The 17,199-nt window shown below is 66.4% G+C and overlaps 2 protein-coding genes across 2 annotated transcripts; both read left to right on the plus strand.

Annotated features, from left to right (window-relative positions):
* The first annotated feature begins 260 nt into the window (after window positions 1-260).
* CDSN (corneodesmosin) lies at window positions 261-4,375 on the plus strand. The gene is made up of 2 exons (XM_066359905.1): window positions 261-413; window positions 2,208-4,375. The coding sequence occupies exons 1-2, from the start codon at window positions 329-331 to the stop codon at window positions 3,911-3,913; spliced, it is 1,791 nt and encodes a 596-aa protein (XP_066216002.1). The 5' UTR covers window positions 261-328; the 3' UTR covers window positions 3,914-4,375.
* Window positions 4,376-8,173: 3,798 nt separating this feature from the next.
* C1H6orf15 (chromosome 1 C6orf15 homolog) lies at window positions 8,174-16,604 on the plus strand. The gene is given in 5 exon segments (XM_066360324.1): window positions 8,174-8,221; window positions 8,538-8,568; window positions 16,100-16,281; window positions 16,283-16,518; window positions 16,520-16,604. Coding segments are annotated over 5 exon segments (582 nt in total).
* Window positions 16,605-17,199: the final 595 nt, after the last annotated feature.

The raw sequence follows: 17,199 nt of genomic DNA on the forward strand, positions 1-17,199 counted from the left end.
GGGAGTTGGACAGGTCAACACAGGGAGGGCAGGCAACAGCCCGGGTCCCTGGTGAGAGGATCCGCCCACAGTGGGTGGCCACCGCCGGGGCAGCGTGCCCGGTTCCAGGTTAGGCAACAGGGAGACGTCAGGGCCCGTGGTACCTGCGCCACAGCCGCCTCGGCTGCTGAATAGACACATGCTCCTCCTGCCACACCAACTTGCCCCGGGCACTGTCCTCCCGTCCCTCCCCTCCCTCCCGTGACTCCTGCCCAGAGAATGTCCAGCCCCGACATAAAGGCCCGGGTGTCCACCTGCTGCCGGCAATCAGAAGACCACGGAGTCCAGGATGGGCTGCTCACGGGCACCCGGGCCCGGGTGTGTGGGAGGGCGAGGGCTGCTGGCCCTGCTGCTGGCTGGCCTGCTCCTGCCAGGTAGGAGGCCGGGGCCCGGGAGCTGGGTGAGGATGGGACAGCAGGGTGCAGACACCAGGGCCGGAAGTATGGGGGGGCTGCGCTAGGGGACACCGGGGGCAACAGCGCGCCTAGACGCGGGGAGAGCCGCAAGGGGAAGGCGTGCTCTGCAGCCCAACGCTGCTGCCTGGCGCTCCTCTCTGTCCTGTCCCCCGGGGCAGTTACTGAAACTTTCTGAACCTCAGCTTCTGAGACTCTAAAGTGCCGTGAATGGTGCCGCCGGGCTCCAGTCTCCCTGTGAGTCTCAGATCAGAGACGCGGCAGAGTTCTGGAAATCTGGGGGGTTCTGTGGAAGCTGTCAGTTGTCGTTCTGAGTCCTAGAAGATGGACTGCCACTGATGGAGCCCTTTCATGTGCCGGGCCCTGTTCCAGCACTTTCCACCTTTAGAAGAACTGGAAGAGCTGTGTTATTCACACTCCGCCCTCAGGACGCTGGGGCTCCCAGAGGCTAGGAAGCTCGCTCAAGGGCAGGAACAGAAAGCAAAGCCAATGTGAGAGCCCCAGGCTGCGCCGCTGGCCGGACACGCGGGTGACCACCCGTGCATGCGGGACCGCGGTGGCGGCAGCTGTGTGATGTTGGGGGAGCGAAAGACAGCTGAGGGGGCAGTGAGCAGGGCTGGGGTTTGGTGTGGAGATGCACAGAGAATGGCTCTTGGAGGAGGGATTGGGGACATCGCAGATGGGAGGCCTGCCGTTGGTGGGGGGCTCCAGGAGCGGTGCTGTGATACGTCACATGTGTCCCGCTCGGTTCAAGGTACTCCACGCCCAGAGTCACACTCGGTGCTCACAGTGACCCGGGGGAGGGGGCAGGCCTGTCCTGTCTGAACAGATGAGCTCAGCGAGGTCTCCTGACTTGCAGTGTGCTGCTGGGGGGAGGGGTCCCAGGCAGGGGAGGAAGGAGGTGGGGGGTAGGTGAGCCCGTGGAGGGGTCTGGGGGTTGGACATCACCCGGGGGGCAGAGGAGGGAGCAGCCTGGTTGGGGCGGGGTGGGGGGGGCAGGGGGGCAGGCGCTCCTGCGGTGCCTGGTCAGGGAGAGAGGAGAGGATGCACCAGGAGCCTTGCAGGAGGTCCATCCGGTGTCCCTGGGCTGGGCCAGGCCAGCCGGGTGGCTCAGGGTGCGGTGTCCTGTTGGGCTGTACCAGCCGGTTCTGAAGCAACGTGGGGGCCCCACATCCGGGCCCCCACCCAGCCTTCCTGCATGGGCAGCGCCAGGTCGGAAGCAGAATTTCCATCCTTCACCTCAGCCGGGCCTGTCACGGGGAAGCTGCTGACCAGTCACCGTCCTGAGGGCCTAGGGGCCCTGCCCTCTCCAGCCCTCTGCCCGGGGCCTTCTTGTCTGAGCATCTCTCTCGACACCATGTGTCCTCTCTTGGTCTCCATGGTCTCCTCTGTGTCCTCCCCTCCCGCCGGGTCCTGAGGTCTTGTCTGGGGTTTCTTCCTTGGGGACCCACACCCACCTCTCGGGTCAGTCTCCCTGACGACTGTCTCTCTGGGGCTGTGGAACGTCTGTCCTGCCACTTGGCCCTCCCTGTCCTCCTTCCAGCCACTTTCTGGCAGATCTTGGCCCCTCCCTGACCCTCCCAGAATGGGGGGGGAGGGTTGCCTGCATTCTGCTGTCTCACTTCCCTGCAGAGACCCCAGCCTCTCCCTGGGCCCCTCCCAGGAGAACTCAAAGGGCCAAGGGATGGAGACAGGCCTGAAAGGAGGAGGAAGCCAGGCCTCTCGGGCCCTACTAACCACGACTTCCCTCCCCAGGGACCTTGGCTAAGAGCATCGGGACCTTCTCAGACCCCTGTATGGACCCCATGCGCATCACCTCCCCCAGCGACCCCTGTCTCACTGGGAAGGACGGATCCAGCAGCTCCATTTCCAGTTCTGGTGGCTCCAGTGGTTCCAGTGGTTCCAGCGGCTCCAGTCGTCCCAGTGGCTCCAGTGGTTCCAGCAGCTCCAGTGGCTCCAGTCATCCCAGTGGTTCCAGTGGCTCCAGTGTTCCCAGTGGCTCCAGTCGTCCCAGTGGCTCCAGTGGTTCCAGCAGCTCCAGTGGCTCCAGTCATCCCAGTGGTTCCAGTGGCTCCAGCGGTTCCAGCAGCTCCAGTGTTTCCAGTGGCTCCAGTCATCCCAGTGGCTCCAGTGTTCCCAGTGGCTCCAGCAGCTCCAGTCGACCCAGCGGCTCCAGTGTTTCCAGTGGCTCCAGCAGCTCCAGTGTTTCCAGTGGCTCCAGCGGTGGCCCCAGCGGCCCCAGTGTTGCCCAGGGCGGCTCCTCAGGAACTCTGCTATTTAAGCCGGGACCCGGGTACTCCCAGAGCAGCCACGCCTCGGGGTCTGGCTCAGCTCTACCCACGGGTGACGGTTCTTCCCACTACGTGATCAGCTCTTCCCAGTCCGGAGGAAGCTCCAGCTCCAGCTCCTCTGTTTCCCAGACTTCCTGGATCTCCGGCAGTGGTGGCCAAAGGGTCAACTCTAACCTGCGCCCCTGTAGTTCGGATGTCCCCGACTCTCCCTGCAGCGGGGGACCCGTCGTCTCCCACTCGGGCTCCTCCTACATCTCCGGCTCCCACTCCGTGTCGGGGGGTCAGAGGCCGGTGGTGGTGGTGGTGGAGCAGCACGGCTCTGGTGGCCCCGGCGCGGCCCCAGGCGCCCCCTGCAGCAACGGCGCCGTTCCCGGCAAGCCCTGCCCCCCCATCACCTTCGTGGACAAGCCCTATGGCGGCTACGAGGTGGTGGGCGGCTCTTCTAACAGTTACCTGGCCCCCGGCATGACTTACAGCGGGGGCAAAATCTACCCGGTGGGCTACTTCACCAAAGAGAACCCTATCCGGGGCTCCCCCGGGGCACCCTCCTTTGCCGCGGGGCCCCCCATCTCTGAGGGCAAATACTTCTCCAGCAACCCCATCATCCCCAGCCACGGCTCGTCCAGTGCCAGCGTCCTCTCGTCGTCGGGGGGCTCCTCGATCATCGTGTTCCAGCCGGTGGGCACCGGCGGGGTCCAGCCCTGCAGGGTCGGCTCCGCAGGCTCGCAGGGGCCCTGCTCCCTCTCCGGCTCCGGAGTCCACAGCGGCTCCAGCGCTTCCGGCGGCTCCGGGCCACGCCCCAACCCCTGTGGCGGCGGCGTGTCCCAGGGGCCCTGCTCCTCACCCAGCTCCGGTTCCGGCTCCAGCTCCGGTTCCGGCTCCAGCTCCGGTTCCGGCTCCAGCAGCACAGTCGTCCGTCAGCCCTGCGGCAGCAAGTCCACCCCCACTGGTGACCCTTGCGCTTCTGTCTCCTCCACGACACTGAGCGGGGGTCCCGGCGGCTCTCCCCAGCCGGACCCCTCAGCGAGCGCCCAGCCCTGCGGCGGCAGCTCTGGGAGGACGCCTTGCCGCTCCCTCCGGGACGTCCTGGCCCAAGTGCAGCCCCTGGGGCCCCAGTTAGCTGACCCCAAAGTCTTCCTGTCCCAGGGACAGTCGCCTGATCGTACCTAAGTCACTTTTGCCACGTGCCTGTGTGTCACGCACTCACACACACGCACACGCATGGCCTCCCCATCAGGAGGCGGCCAGGGGCCCAGGCGTGAGGTTAGGTCAGTTTCCCAGAGAGCTGCTCTGCTCCCTCCACTGCCCAGTGTGGGGCACCTCCCTCCCCAGTCTTCTTCCTTCATGTCCCCAGACCATGGGCACCTCCTCCCTCCCTCCCCTCGTTCTCTCCTGCTGCGTAGAGTCCAGCCTCCGGTAGTAGTGCCTCCCGGCCTCAGAACCACTCCCTGAAACCCCCTCTGCCGGGTCTTTGAGACGCAGCAACAGTCCACTGGCCAGCCCCGCCCACCCGGACTCTTGACTGGGGAACCCCTGAAATGTCCCAGAGTAACCTGACGCCTGGACAAGTCACCTTCTACTCCTTCCCTTGAATAAAGAAAGCACACGCTAACCATTGTTTGAAAACAGTGAGCACTTGTCGCTGACCTTCCTCCGCCGTCTGGTGGACCAGCGGGCTCTGCCACTAGGTTCTCACCCTGCCGGCCATTCTACGCCCACCCTCCCTCCACCGGGGGGCTCCCCACTCCCGCAGCGAGTCCCAAGGTCTCCACCCGCCTCAGTGCCCTTCCCGGGTGCTGCTTCCCCTGACGTCCAGACGCCCCTGTGTGAGGAGCCTGCAGGGCCTCCCAGGAGCCCCGGGCGGGGTGGGCCCCTTCTCTCTGGATCCTGGACAGATGTCTCAATAGCCGGTGTGAACTAGAGGCTGACTCTCTGCCGCCCTGGAGTCCTGGGCGGTGCTCTCCTATGCCTCCGGAGGTCCCCTGTCCCCCATTTCCATTCACAAGTTGTCCCAGTATCACTCTTACACCCACGGCTCCTCCCACAGAGGAGGAACACAATGCCTGTTTGTTGCAGAGGGTGTTTGGTCTCCCAGCCACCCTTCCCACGTCTCTGCCCACCCAGGAAGTCCGTTCTCTCCTCCCTCCCGGCACCCCTGGGCCCTCCCCTCCCCCACCCACCCACCCACGCTCCTCTCCCTCCGCCATTAGTCTGCCTGGCCTTCTAGACACCGTCCCCTTGAAGAGTCCTGAGCGCCCATGTCCCGGGTGCTGGGACAGCTGGAAGCTTGGGAAAGCCAGGACACAACAGCCCAGCCCGGATTCCTGGTGCCTGAGTGGGAGCCCCGGAGGGCGTTGCTCTGGGAGCTGGGGGGCTGACGGAGTGCCAGGCAGCCAGGGTGAGAGCACGGCAGGCAGGCGTGCAGCCAGCGCGGTGACTCAGGGGCCCCACGAGCGTGTCCCAGCCCCTGGGAGGCACAGCCAGCGCCCCTCCCCTCCACATACCTGCCGCCTGCCTCTGCCTGAGAGCGGCCAGAGGTGAGAGCACGGAGCTCCACGGGGCGGGGCGGAGGGAGGGGCCTCCGTGGGCGGTGAGAGCACGGAGCTCCACGGGGCGGGGCGGAGGGAGGGGCCTCCGTGGGCGGTGAGAGCACGGAGCTCCACGGGGCGGGGCGGGGCGGGGGGAGGGGCCTCCGTGGGCGGTGAGAGCACGGAGCTCCACGGGGCGGGGCGGAGGGAGGGGCCTCCGTGGGCGGTGAGAGCACGGAGCTCCACGGGGTGGGGCGGGGCACGGGGCGGGGCGGGGCGGAGGGAGGGGCCTCCGTGGGCGGTGAGAGCACGGAGCTCCACGGGGCGGGGCGGGGAAGAGGGAGGGGCCTCCGTGGGCGGTGAGAGCACGGAGCTCCACGGGGCGGGGCGGGGCGGAGGGAGGGGCCTCTGTGGGCGGTGAGAGCACGGAGCTCCACGGGGCGGGGCGGGGCGGAGGGAGGGGCCTCCGTGGGCGGTGAGAGCACGGAGCTCCACGGGGCGGGGCGGGGCGGAGGGAGGGGCCTCCGTGGGCGGTGAGAGCGCGGAGCTCCACGGGGCGGGGCGGGGCGGGGGGAGGGGCCTCCGTGGGCGGTGAGAGCAGGTGGAGACCGTCGCCAGGGCCGTGTGACAGTGTCCTGGAGATGGGCCGGGAGATGGACGAGGAGGCCCGGGAAGTTCTCCTATCCCAGGAAGGCAGAGGGGGAGTGCTCGCCCCAGAGCGCAGGCCCCCATCTCCCGCCTCTGCTTGGCTGCAGAGGAAGTCAGCTCGCCCTAAAATTTAAACCTTCCCCTCCTGTTGGGATGGTGTCTGCCGGTCTTGAGTTTAGGATGATTGTTGCAATTTTAGGTCTCAAAGCAGCAGAAATTTGTTACATTGATCAGCAATTATCTGAAGCACCGGAGCCAACCTGCAGCATTGCCTGAAGATGGGAGAGGGCTCCAAACCAGCCCTGCGTCTGTGAACTGTGGTGGCGCAGTAGATAAAGCGCCAATCTGGAACTTTGAGGTCACTGGTTCGAAACCCGGGGTTTGCCCGGTCAACAAGCAATCAATGAACAACTAAAGCGAAACCACTATGAGTTGATACTTCTTACTCCCACCCTCCGCCTCTGTAAAATCAATAAAATAAAATCTTTAAAAACAAAAACGGTCCTGGCTGGTTGGCTCAGTGGTAGAGGCTCAGCCCAGCATGTGGAAGATCTGGGTTCGATTCCTGGTCAGGGTACGCAGAAGAAGTGACCATCTGCTGCTTCTCCACCCCTCCCCCTTCTCTCTCACTCTCTCCCCCTCTCCCTCAGCCATGGCTTGAATAGTTCCAGCAAGTTGGCCCCGGGCACTGAGGATGGTTCCATGGACTTCCCTCACGTGTTGCCAAGCAACAGAGCGGCAGCCCCAGATAGGAAGAGCATCACCCTGCAGGGGTGCTGCCTCTGATGCCAGGATTGCTCTAGTGTTTGCTGGTCCAGGCCAAAAGCACTTGCAGCCTGACCCGTGGTGGTGCAGTGGATAAAGCGTCCACCTGGAGCACTGAGGTCGCCGGTTCAAAACCCCGGGCTTGCCTGGTCCAGGCACATATGGGAGTTGATGCTTCCTGCTCCTCTCTTCCTCTCTCTCTTCTCTCTAAAATGAATAAAGTTAAAAGAAAATAAACTTTTTGTTATAAAAATTTTGAGTGTATTTAAGAGCAGACAGAATCGTTAATGAACCCCTGCGCCCCCCTCACCCAGCCTGAACAATGACGGACTCGTAGTCGCTTGACAGCAGCGTTCAGATGCCCCCTCTCTGTTCGCTGGCCACGACTGCTCCCTCTCAGCACTTCTCGTGTTCTGTGGTGGGCAGAAGGGTCCTCGGCCCCAAGGATAGCCACATCCTAAGCCCTGGAAGCCGTGACTGTATAAGTAACACAGCGAAGGAAATGGAGGTTGCACAGGGCACTGAGGTTGTTAGTTCCCCGGGTGACGTGGGTGGGCCCAGTGTCACCACAGGGGTCACTACATGTAGCAGAGGGAAGAGGCGGAGGAGAGCAGAGCGACGTAATGTGAGAAGGTCCTGCTGCTCTGTCACTGAAGGAGGACGAGGACGAAGGGGCCGTGGGCCGAGGGCAGCAGGCGGCCTCTCGGAGCGGGACCACACCAGCCAGTGGACTCTGCCTGGAGCCTCCAGGAGGGAGCGGCTCTGTGCTGCCTCGATTTTAACCCAACAAGACCCGAGTCAGACTTCTTTCTTTTTTAAATTAATATTAAGTGAGAGGAGGCAGAAACAGCCCGGGATCCATCCTGCAAGTCCCCTACAGCACAATGCTCTGCCCATCGGGGGCCACTGCTCCATTGCTCAGGAAGAGAGAGAGAGAGAGAGAGAGAGAGAGAGAGAAAGGAGAGGGGGAAGGTGGAGAAGCAGATGGGCGCTTCTCCTCTGTGCCCTGACTGGGAATCGAACCCGGGACTTCCACACACTGGGTCAACAACACTCTACCACTGCGCCAACCGGCCAGGGCCAGACTTCTGATCTTCAAAACCGTCAGACAATAAACTGAGTTGCTGCAAGGCAGGGAGGGGTCTCAAACTCAACTCAGCATGTGGGCCGCAGAGCAAGATCACAGCCGTTCGGCGGGCCGCACTAGATCTACAAAAGGCAACTGTTATGCAATACTTTTCTCACTGCAGTTGAAAACAAAAAAAAATCAGTACAACAAGCACAATCGTACATGCAGTTTACTCAGTGTCACAAAATGACCAGAAACTGTAGTTCGCATCACAACTGCTGTTAACTAAGCTAATATCTAGCTAGGATGCTAGAGAAATGAAAAATACAAGTAGGCCCCTAGGCTTACTTAATTTTATCCAAAATATTTTGAACTTCATGGATTAGTCTGTGGGCCGCACAAAATTGTTCGGCGGGCCGCATGCGGCCCGCGAGCCGCAAGTTTGAGACCCCTGCTGCAAGGCGTGGAGTTTGTGGTTCTTTGTTACAGCAGCAATAGGAAGTTACCCACCGTCATCTCCTCAGGACGGGAACCAGATCTGTCTCCCTAGCTGCAGGCTCTCCTCTGGGACAGCCCCTCAGAGGGAGGCCTCTTCTGCACTCAGAGCTCCCCGCAGGCTGGGGTGAAGGCAGAGGAGCCAGGAGACGCAGGAGAGAGGGGTGCTGGGAGAGAAGACCCGGTCCCGCAGAGAAAGAGACGAGAACCGAGAACCGAGGGTCTCTATTGCGAGAAGGCAACGGAAAGGCCGGGACTCTAAGGCCTGAGGTCCCTGTGCATTCGGCAGGGAGCTGGGGAGGACGGGGCTGGCTACCGGGGTGAGCCGGGGTGAGCCGTGAGCCTGGACGCCCGGGCCAGGCAGGGGCGGGGAGGAGCCGGGCGGGACATCCGGCCGCCCTGGAACATGCCGGCGGCACCTGTCGGCACAGATCACGCGAGGAATGAGGACGGAACGTGGAGATTCGCTGTCTGCACAGCCACTGGCCCAGCCCGTTCCTGCAGCCCCGGCCCCCTAACAGGATAAAGGCCTGGCTGTCTGGGGGCCCCGCGAGGGGCTGGATGGAGCTGGGCACATGCAGGGCTGCGTGGCAGGGTGCCAGCTCCTCTGCACCTGCTCCTGGTCTGCCTCCTCTCTCGGGCACGGAGCCTGTGCCCAGCCCTAGAGCTGGAGGGGTCTGGGGGCTCCTGGTCTGCCTCCTCTCTCGGGCACGGAGCCTGTGCCCAGCCCTAGAGCTGCAAGGGACTGGGGGCTCCTGGTCTGCCTCCTCTCCCGGGCACGGAGCCTGTGCCCAGCCCTAGAGCTGCAGGGGACTGGGGGCTCCTGGTCCGCCTCCTCTCCCGGGCACGGAGCCTGTGCCCAGCCCTAGAGCTGCAGGGGACTGGGGGCTCCTGGTCTGCCCTCCTCTCCCGGGCACGGAGCCTGTGCCCAGCCCTAGAGCTGCAGGGGACTGGGGGCTCCTGGTCTGCCCTCCTCTCCCGGGCACGGAGCCTGTGCCCAGCCCTAGAGCTGCAGGGGACTGGGGGCTCCTGGTCCGCCTCCTCTCCCGGGCACGGAGCCTGTGCCCAGCCCTAGAGCTGCAGGGGACTGGGGGCTCCTGGTCCGCCTCCTCTCCCGGGCACGGAGCCTGTGCCCAGCCCTAGAGCTGCAGGGGACTGGGGGCTCCTGGTCCGCCTCCTCTCCCGGGCACGGAGCCTGTGCCCAGCCCTAGAGCTGCAGGGGACTGGGGGCTCCTGGTCTGCCTCCTCTCCCGGGCACGGAGCCTGTGCCCAGCCCTAGAGCTGCAGGGGACTGGGGGCTCCTGGTCCGCCTCCTCTCCCGGGCACGGAGCCTGTGCCCAGCCCTAGAGCTGCAGGGGACTGGGGGCTCCTGGTCCGCCTCCTCTCCCGGGCACGGAGCCTGTGCCCAGCCCTAGAGCTGCAGGGGACTGGGGGCTCCTGGTCCGCCTCCTCTCCCGGGCACGGAGCCTGTGCCCAGCCCTAGAGCTGCAGGGGACTGGGGGCTCCTGGTCCGCCTCCTCTCTCGGGCACGGAGCCTGTGCCCAGCCCTAGAGCTGCAGGGGACTGGGGGCTCCTGGTCCGCCTCCTCTCCCGGGCACGGAGCCTGTGCCCAGCCCTAGAGCTGCAGGGGACTGGGGGCTCCTTCTCTGCCACCTCTCCCGGGCACGGAGCCTGTGCCCAGCCCTAGAGCTGCAGGGGACTGGGGGCTCCTGGTCTGCCTCCTCTCTCGGGCACGGAGCCTGTGCCCAGCCCTAGAGCTGGAGGGGACTGGGGGCTCCTGGTCTGCCTCCTCTCCCGGGCACGGAGCCTGTGCCCAGCCCTAGAGCTGCAAGGGACTGGGGGCTCCTGGTCTGCCTCCTCTCCCGGGCACGGAGCCTGTGCCCAGCCCTAGAGCTGCAGGGGACTGGGGGCTCCTGGTCCGCCTCCTCTCCCGGGCACGGAGCCTGTGCCCAGCCCTAGAGCTGCAGGGGACTGGGGGCTCCTGGTCTGCCCTCCTCTCCCGGGCACGGAGCCTGTGCCCAGCCCTAGAGCTGCAGGGGACTGGGGGCTCCTGGTCTGCCCTCCTCTCCCGGGCACGGAGCCTGTGCCCAGCCCTAGAGCTGCAGGGGACTGGGGGCTCCTGGTCTGCCTCCTCTCCCGGGCACGGAGCCTGTGCCCAGCCCTAGAGCTGGAGGGGACTGGGGGCTCCTGGTCTGCCTCCTCTCCCGGGCACGGAGCCTGTGCCCAGCCCTAGAGCTGCAAGGGACTGGGGGCTCCTGGTCCGCCTCCTCTCCCGGGCACGGAGCCTGTGCCCAGCCCTAGAGCTGCAGGGGACTGGGGGCTCCTGGTCCGCCTCCTCTCCCGGGCACGGAGCCTGTGCCCAGCCCTAGAGCTGCAGGGGACTGGGGGCTCCTGGTCTGCCCTCCTCTCCCGGGCACGGAGCCTGTGCCCAGCCCTAGAGCTGCAGGGGACTGGGGGCTCCTGGTCTGCCCTCCTCTCCCGGGCACGGAGCCTGTGCCCAGCCCTTGAGCTGCAGGGGACTGGGGGCTCCTGGTCCGCCTCCTCTCCCGGGCACGGAGCCTGTGCCCAGCCCTAGAGCTGCAGGGGACTGGGGGCTCCTGGTCCGCCTCCTCTCCCGGGCACGGAGCCTGTGCCCAGCCCTAGAGCTGCAGGGGACTGGGGGCTCCTGGTCCGCCTCCTCTCCCGGGCACGGAGCCTGTGCCCAGCCCTAGAGCTGCAGGGGACTGGGGGCTCCTGGTCCGCCTCCTCTCCCGGGCACGGAGCCTGTGCCCAGCCCTAGAGCTGCAGGGGACTGGGGGCTCCTGGTCCGCCTCCTCTCCCGGGCACGGAGCCTGTGCCCAGCCCTAGAGCTGCAGGGGACTGGGGGCTCCTGGTCCGCCTCCTCTCCCGGGCACGGAGCCTGTGCCCAGCCCTAGAGCTGCAGGGGACTGGGGGCTCCTGGTCCGCCTCCTCTCCCGGGCACGGAGCCTGTGCCCAGCCCTAGAGCTGCAGGGGACTGGGGGCTCCTGGTCCGCCTCCTCTCTCGGGCACGGAGCCTGTGCCCAGCCCTAGAGCTGCAGGGGACTGGGGGCTCCTGGTCTGCCTCCTCTCCCGGGCACGGAGCCTGTGCCCAGCCCTAGAGCTGCAGGGGACTGGGGGCTCCTTCTCTGCCACCTCTCCCGGGCACGGAGCCTGTGCCCAGCCCTAGAGCTGCAGGGGACTGGGGGCTCCTGGTCTGCCTCCTCTCTCGGGCACGGAGCCTGTGCCCAGCCCTAGAGCTGGAGGGGACTGGGGGCTCCTGGTCTGCCTCCTCTCTCGGGCACGGAGCCTGTGCCCAGCCCTAGAGCTGCAGGGGAGTGGGGGCTCCTGGTCTGCCCTCCTCTCCCGGGCACGGAGCCTGTGCCCAGCCCTAGAGCTGCAGGGGACTGGGGGCTCCTGGTCCGCCTCCTCTCCCGGGCACGGAGCCTGTGCCCAGCCCTAGAGCTGCAGGGGACTGGGGGCTCCTGGTCTGCCTCCTCTCTCGGGCACGGAGCCTGTGCCCAGCCCTAGAGCTGGAGGGGACTGGGGGCTCCTGGTCTGCCTCCTCTCTTGGGCACGGAGCCTGTGCCCAGCCCTAGAGCTGCAGGGGACTGGGGGCTCCTGGTCTGCCCTCCTCTCCCGGGCACGGAGCCTGTGCCCAGCCCTAGAGCTGCAGGGGACTGGGGGCTCCTGGTCCGCCTCCTCTCCCGGGCACGGAGCCTGTGCCCAGCCCTAGAGCTGCAGGGGACTGGGGGCTCCTGGTCTGCCTCCTCTCCCGGGCACGGAGCCTGTGCCCAGCCCTAGAGCTGCAGGGGACTGGGGGCTCCTGGTCTGCCCTCCTCTCCCGGGCACGGAGCCTGTGCCCAGCCCTAGAGCTGGAGGGGACTGGGGGCTCCTGGTCTGCCTCCTCTCTCGGGCACGGAGCCTGTGCCCAGCCCTAGAGCTGCAGGGGACGGGGCTCCTGGTCTGCCTCCTCTCTCGGGCACGGAGCCTGTGCCCAGCCCTAGAGCTGCAGGGGACTGGGGGCTCCTGGTCTGCCTCCTCTCCCGGGCACGGAGCCTGTGCCCAGCCCTAGAGCTGCAGGGGACTGGGGGCTCCTGGTCTGCCTCCTCTCTCGGGCACGGAGCCTGTGCCCAGCCCTAGAGCTGGAGGGGACTGGGGGCTCCTGGTCTGCCTCCTCTCTCGGGCACGGAGCCTGTGCCCAGCCCTAGAGCTGCAGGGGACTGGGGGCTCCTGGTCTGCCTCCTCTCTCGGGCACGGAGCCTGTGCCCAGCCCTAGAGCTGCAGGGGACTGGGGGCTCCTGGTCTGCCTCCTCTCTCGGGCACGGAGCCTGTGCCCAGCCCTAGAGCTGCAGGGGACTGGGGGCTCCTGGTCTGCCTCCTCTCTCGGGCACGGAGCCTGTGCCCAGCCCTAGAGCTGCAGGGGACTGGGGGCTCCTGGTCCGCCTCCTCTCTCGGGCACGGAGCCTGTGCCCAGCCCTAGAGCTGCAGGGGACTGGGGGCTCCTGGTCCGCCTCCTCTCCCGGGCACGGAGCCTGTGCCCAGCCCTAGAGCTGCAGGGGACTGGGGGCTCCTGGTCTGCCTCCTCTCCCGGGCACGGAGCCTGTTCCCAGCCCTAGAGCTGCAGGGGACTGGGGGCTCCTGGTCCGCCTCCTCTCCCGGGCACGGAGCCTGTGCCCAGCCTTAGAGCTGCAGGGGACTGGGGGCTCCTGGTCCGCCTCCTCTCCCGGGCACGGAGCCTGTGCCCAGCCCTAGAGCTGCAGGGGACTGGGGGCTCCTGGTCCGCCTCCTCTCCCGGGCACGGAGCCTGTGCCCAGCCCTAGAGCTGCAGGGGACTGGGGGCTCCTGGTCCGCCTCCTCTCCCGGGCACGGAGCCTGTGCCCAGCCCTAGAGCTGCAGGGGACTGGGGGCTCCTGGTCCGCCTCCTCTCCCGGGCACGGAGCCTGTGCCCAGCCCTAGAGCTGCAGGGGACTGGGGGCTCCTGGTCCGCCTCCTCTCTCGGGCACGGAGCCTGTGCCCAGCCCTAGAGCTGCAGGGGACTGGGGGCTCCTGGTCCGCCTCCTCTCCCGGGCACGGAGCCTGTGCCCAGCCCTAGAGCTGCAGGGGAGTGGGGGCTCCTGGTCTGCCCTCCTCTCCCGGGCACGGAGCCTGTGCCCAGCCCTAGAGCTGCAGGGGACTGGGGGCTCCTGGTCCGCCTCCTCTCCCGGGCACGGAGCCTGTGCCCAGCCCTAGAGCTGCAGGGGACTGGGGGCTCCTGGTCTGCCTCCTCTCTCGGGCACGGAGCCTGTGCCCAGCCCTAGAGCTGGAGGGGACTGGGGGCTCCTGGTCTGCCTCCTCTCTTGGGCACGGAGCCTGTGCCCAGCCCTAGAGCTGCAGGGGACTGGGGGCTCCTGGTCTGCCCTCCTCTCCCGGGCACGGAGCCTGTGCCCAGCCCTAGAGCTGCAGGGGACTGGGGGCTCCTGGTCTGCCTCCTCTCCCGGGCACGGAGCCTGTGCCCAGCCCTAGAGCTGCAGGGGACTGGGGGCTCCTGGTCTGCCCTCCTCTCCCGGGCACGGAGCCTGTGCCCAGCCCTAGAGCTGGAGGGGACTGGGGGCTCCTGGTCTGCCTCCTCTCTCGGGCACGGAGCCTGTGCCCAGCCCTAGAGCTGCAGGGGACTGGGGGCTCCTGGTCTGCCTCCTCTCTCGGGCACGGAGCCTGTGCCCAGCCCTAGAGCTGCAGGGGACTGGGGGCTCCTGGTCTGCCCTCCTCTCCCGGGCACGGAGCCTGTGCCCAGCCCTAGAGCTGCAGGGGACTGGGGGCTCCTGGTCTGCCTCCTCTCTCGGGCACGGAGCCTGTGCCCAGCCCTAGAGCTGCAGGGGACTGGGGGCTCCTGGTCTGCCTCCTCTCTCGGGCACGGAGCCTGTGCCCAGCCCTAGAGCTGCAGGGGACTGGGGGCTCCTGGTCTGCCTCCTCTCTCGGGCACGGAGCCTGTGCCCAGCCCTAGAGCTGCAGGGGACTGGGGGCTCCTGGTCTGCCCTCCTCTCCCGGGCACGGAGCCTGTGCCCAGCCCTAGAGCTGCAGGGGACTGGGGGCTCCTGGTCTGCCTCCTCTCTCGGGCACGGAGCCTGTGCCCAGCCCTAGAGCTGCAGGGGACTGGGGGCTCCTGGTCTGCCTCCTCTCTCGGGCACGGAGCCTGTGCCCAGCCCTAGAGCTGCAGGGGACTGGGGGCTCCTGGTCTGCCTCCTCTCTCGGGCACGGAGCCTGTGCCCAGCCCTAGAGCTGCAGGGGACTGGGGGCTCCTGGTCTGCCTCCTCTCTCGGGCACGGAGCCTGTGCCCAGCCCTAGAGCTGGAGGGGACTGGGGGCTCCTGGTCTGCCTCCTCTCTCGGGCACGGAGCCTGTGCCCAGCCCTAGAGCTGGAGGGGACTGGGGGCTCCTGGTCTGCCTCCTCTCTCGGGCACGGAGCCTGTGCCCAGCCCTAGAGCTGCAGGGGACTGGGGGCTCCTGGTCTGCCTCCTCTCTCGGGCACGGAGCCTGTGCCCAGCCCTAGAGCTGGAGGGGACTGGGGGCTCCTGGTCTGCCCTCCTCTCTCGGGCACGGAGCCTGTGCCCAGCCCTAGAGCTGCAGGGGACTGGGGGCTCCTGGTCTGCCTCCTCTCTCGGGCACGGAGCCTGTGCCCAGCCCTAGAGCTGCAGGGGACTGGGGGCTCCTGGTCTGCCTCCTCTCTCGGGCACGGAGCCTGTGCCCAGCCCTAGAGCTGCAGGGGACTGGGGGCTCCTGGTCTGCCTCCTCTCTCGGGCACGGAGCCTGTGCCCAGCCCTAGAGCTGCAGGGGACTGGGGGCTCCTGGTCTGCCTCCTCTCTCGGGCACGGAGCCTGTGCCCAGCCCTAGAGCTGGAGGGGTCTGGGGGCTCCTGGTCTGCCTCCTCTCTCGGGCACGGAGCCTGTGCCCAGCCCTAGAGCTGGAGGGGACTGGGGGCCCCGGGGGAACTGGGGTGAAGGCTGGGGCAAGGGCGGGACGGTGCACACCGGGGTCCCTGGGGAGGGTAAGAATCGGGTCTGGGGACTGAGGGACTCAGGGGTCAGGGAGCCAGGGAGTCAGTGGAGGGGGGCGTGGGGTCCCTGGGGAGGTAAGAATCGGGTCTGGGGGACTGAGGGACTCAGGGGTCAGGGAGCCAGGGAGTCAGTGGAGGAGGGCGTGGGGTCCCTGGGGGGGTAAGAATCGGGTCTGGGGGACTGAGGACTCAGGGGTCAGGGAGGGAGTCAGTGGAGGAGGGCGTGGGGTCCCTGGGGAGGTAAGAAGGGAGTCAGTGGAGGAGGGCGTGGGGTCCCTGGGGAGGTAAGAATCGGGTCTGGGGACTGAGAGACTCAGGGCTAAGGGAGCCAGGGAGTCAGTGGAGGAGGGCGTGGGGTCCCTGGGCGTGGGGTCCCTGGGGAGGTAAGAATCGGGTCTGGGGACTGAGGACTCGGGTAAGGGAGCCAGGGAGTCAGTGGAGGAGGGCGTGGGGTCCCTGGCTGTCTCCCCTTTTCCCCAAGGCCTCTTTGCCGGGAGCATCAGTGTAGCGGAGGAGAAAGTTCCCCAAGACTTGGGGACCAACTTGCTTCTGCTTGGACACCCTTCCTGGACTGGCTCCTCCAACCCCAAACATCCTCAGCCCGATCCCGACCGTGGGGCCGAGGACTTAGCAAGGGTTCTGCTGAGGCCAAGGCTTTTCCATCAGATGGCTCCCGGCCAGGGGGTTCGGGGGGCTGCCCTCTGTGGGTCCGTGGCACTCTGAGGGTCCCTGGCAGATCACGGCTGCTGTGGAGGACCACGTGGGGGAAGCGCTGGCCTAGGATGGGTCTTTCCCTTCCAGGACTGTGGCTCTCCCTCTGAGGGGTGGTCCTGGGCCTGCCGGATCCTGGGGGGTCCTCCCCTGAGGCTTCACGCCCCCTCCCGGACTCTGAGTCTGGACGGCCACCCCGTGCCCACGTGCCAGGAGCCCAGGGAGAAGTCCTCGCCCGACGCCCACCCTGGTCTCTCAGCAGCAGGTTTCCACAGCCACCTCTGCCAGGTCACCCCCGGGGGGATCCTGAGTCCCAGCGTGTCCTGGGCAGGTGGAGGTCCTGGGACTGGATGGGGAACCAGGCCGATGCCCCACGCTGTGGGAGGCTGGGGTATCGATAATCAATACCCAAGTGCCAGCTGGGGAAATGCTAATTGGTACCCAAGAGGCTGCTGGGAGAATGGTCATCGGCATCCAGGTGCCGGCTGGGGGAATATTCATCCACACCCAGGCATTAATAATCACCTCCCCACGAGTTCTCCATCCTCCTGGCTCTTCCTGGAACACCCCGGCGGGCTTCCCCGACCCTCAAAACCCCGGGTCGCAATGGGGTTAGGAGAACGACAGGGGGAAGCCCAGAGCTGGACCTTAGAGAAGGGGTCCCGCCCCCTCCTCTCAGTGTGAGCTGAGTCAAGACTCCAAGTGCACTCCCAGGACCACCTCCACTTTTCTCTGCCCCCCACCCCGTGCTGATCGATCACCAATAAGACACGAGCAGTTATTGAATCTGCCTTTTCCCAGTGTCTTGGCTTCTGGGTGCAAACGGACGTGAGTGTTGTCCACCCCCAAGTCTCTCTAGAAACTTCCAGACGCGCTCTCGCTGGCCCCATCCTTTGCCAAAGACGAAAGCCCAGGTGTTTGGGGCCGGAGGCTCGTGGTCTCACCGGGTCAGGTGGAGAGCTGGTTACAGAGTTGTCCTGGATCTGACCGGGGCGGATTGATTCGGCAGCTGCAGCCGGAGGGAAACATGAGGCCCAGGAGGTGGTCGCGGTGAGGCAGGAGGGGAAGAAGCCAGGGAGGTTCCCTGACAAGTGGAGTAAGGGAAACGGAGACAAAATCATTAGAGCAGGTCAAAGGATTTGAGCCACTTACAGCCAGCTACTGAATCACGAGGTTCCGTCCTCCCTGACCGTGGACACTTAGCAGCGAGT

Source organism: Saccopteryx leptura, chromosome 1, assembly GCF_036850995.1.
Source record: "Saccopteryx leptura isolate mSacLep1 chromosome 1, mSacLep1_pri_phased_curated, whole genome shotgun sequence".
NCBI lineage: Eukaryota > Metazoa > Chordata > Mammalia > Chiroptera > Emballonuridae > Saccopteryx > Saccopteryx leptura.

Bases quoted from the DNA above. Each gene is read 5' to 3' on its own strand.
- CDSN (XM_066359905.1), top strand. From the start codon at position 329: ATGGGCTGCTCACGGGCACCCGGGCCCGGGTGTGTGGGAGGGCGAGGG. The intron at 414-2,207 runs GTAGGAGGCCGG...TTCCCTCCCCAG, and splicing joins GGCTGGCCTGCTCCTGCCAG to GGACCTTGGCTAAGAGCATC.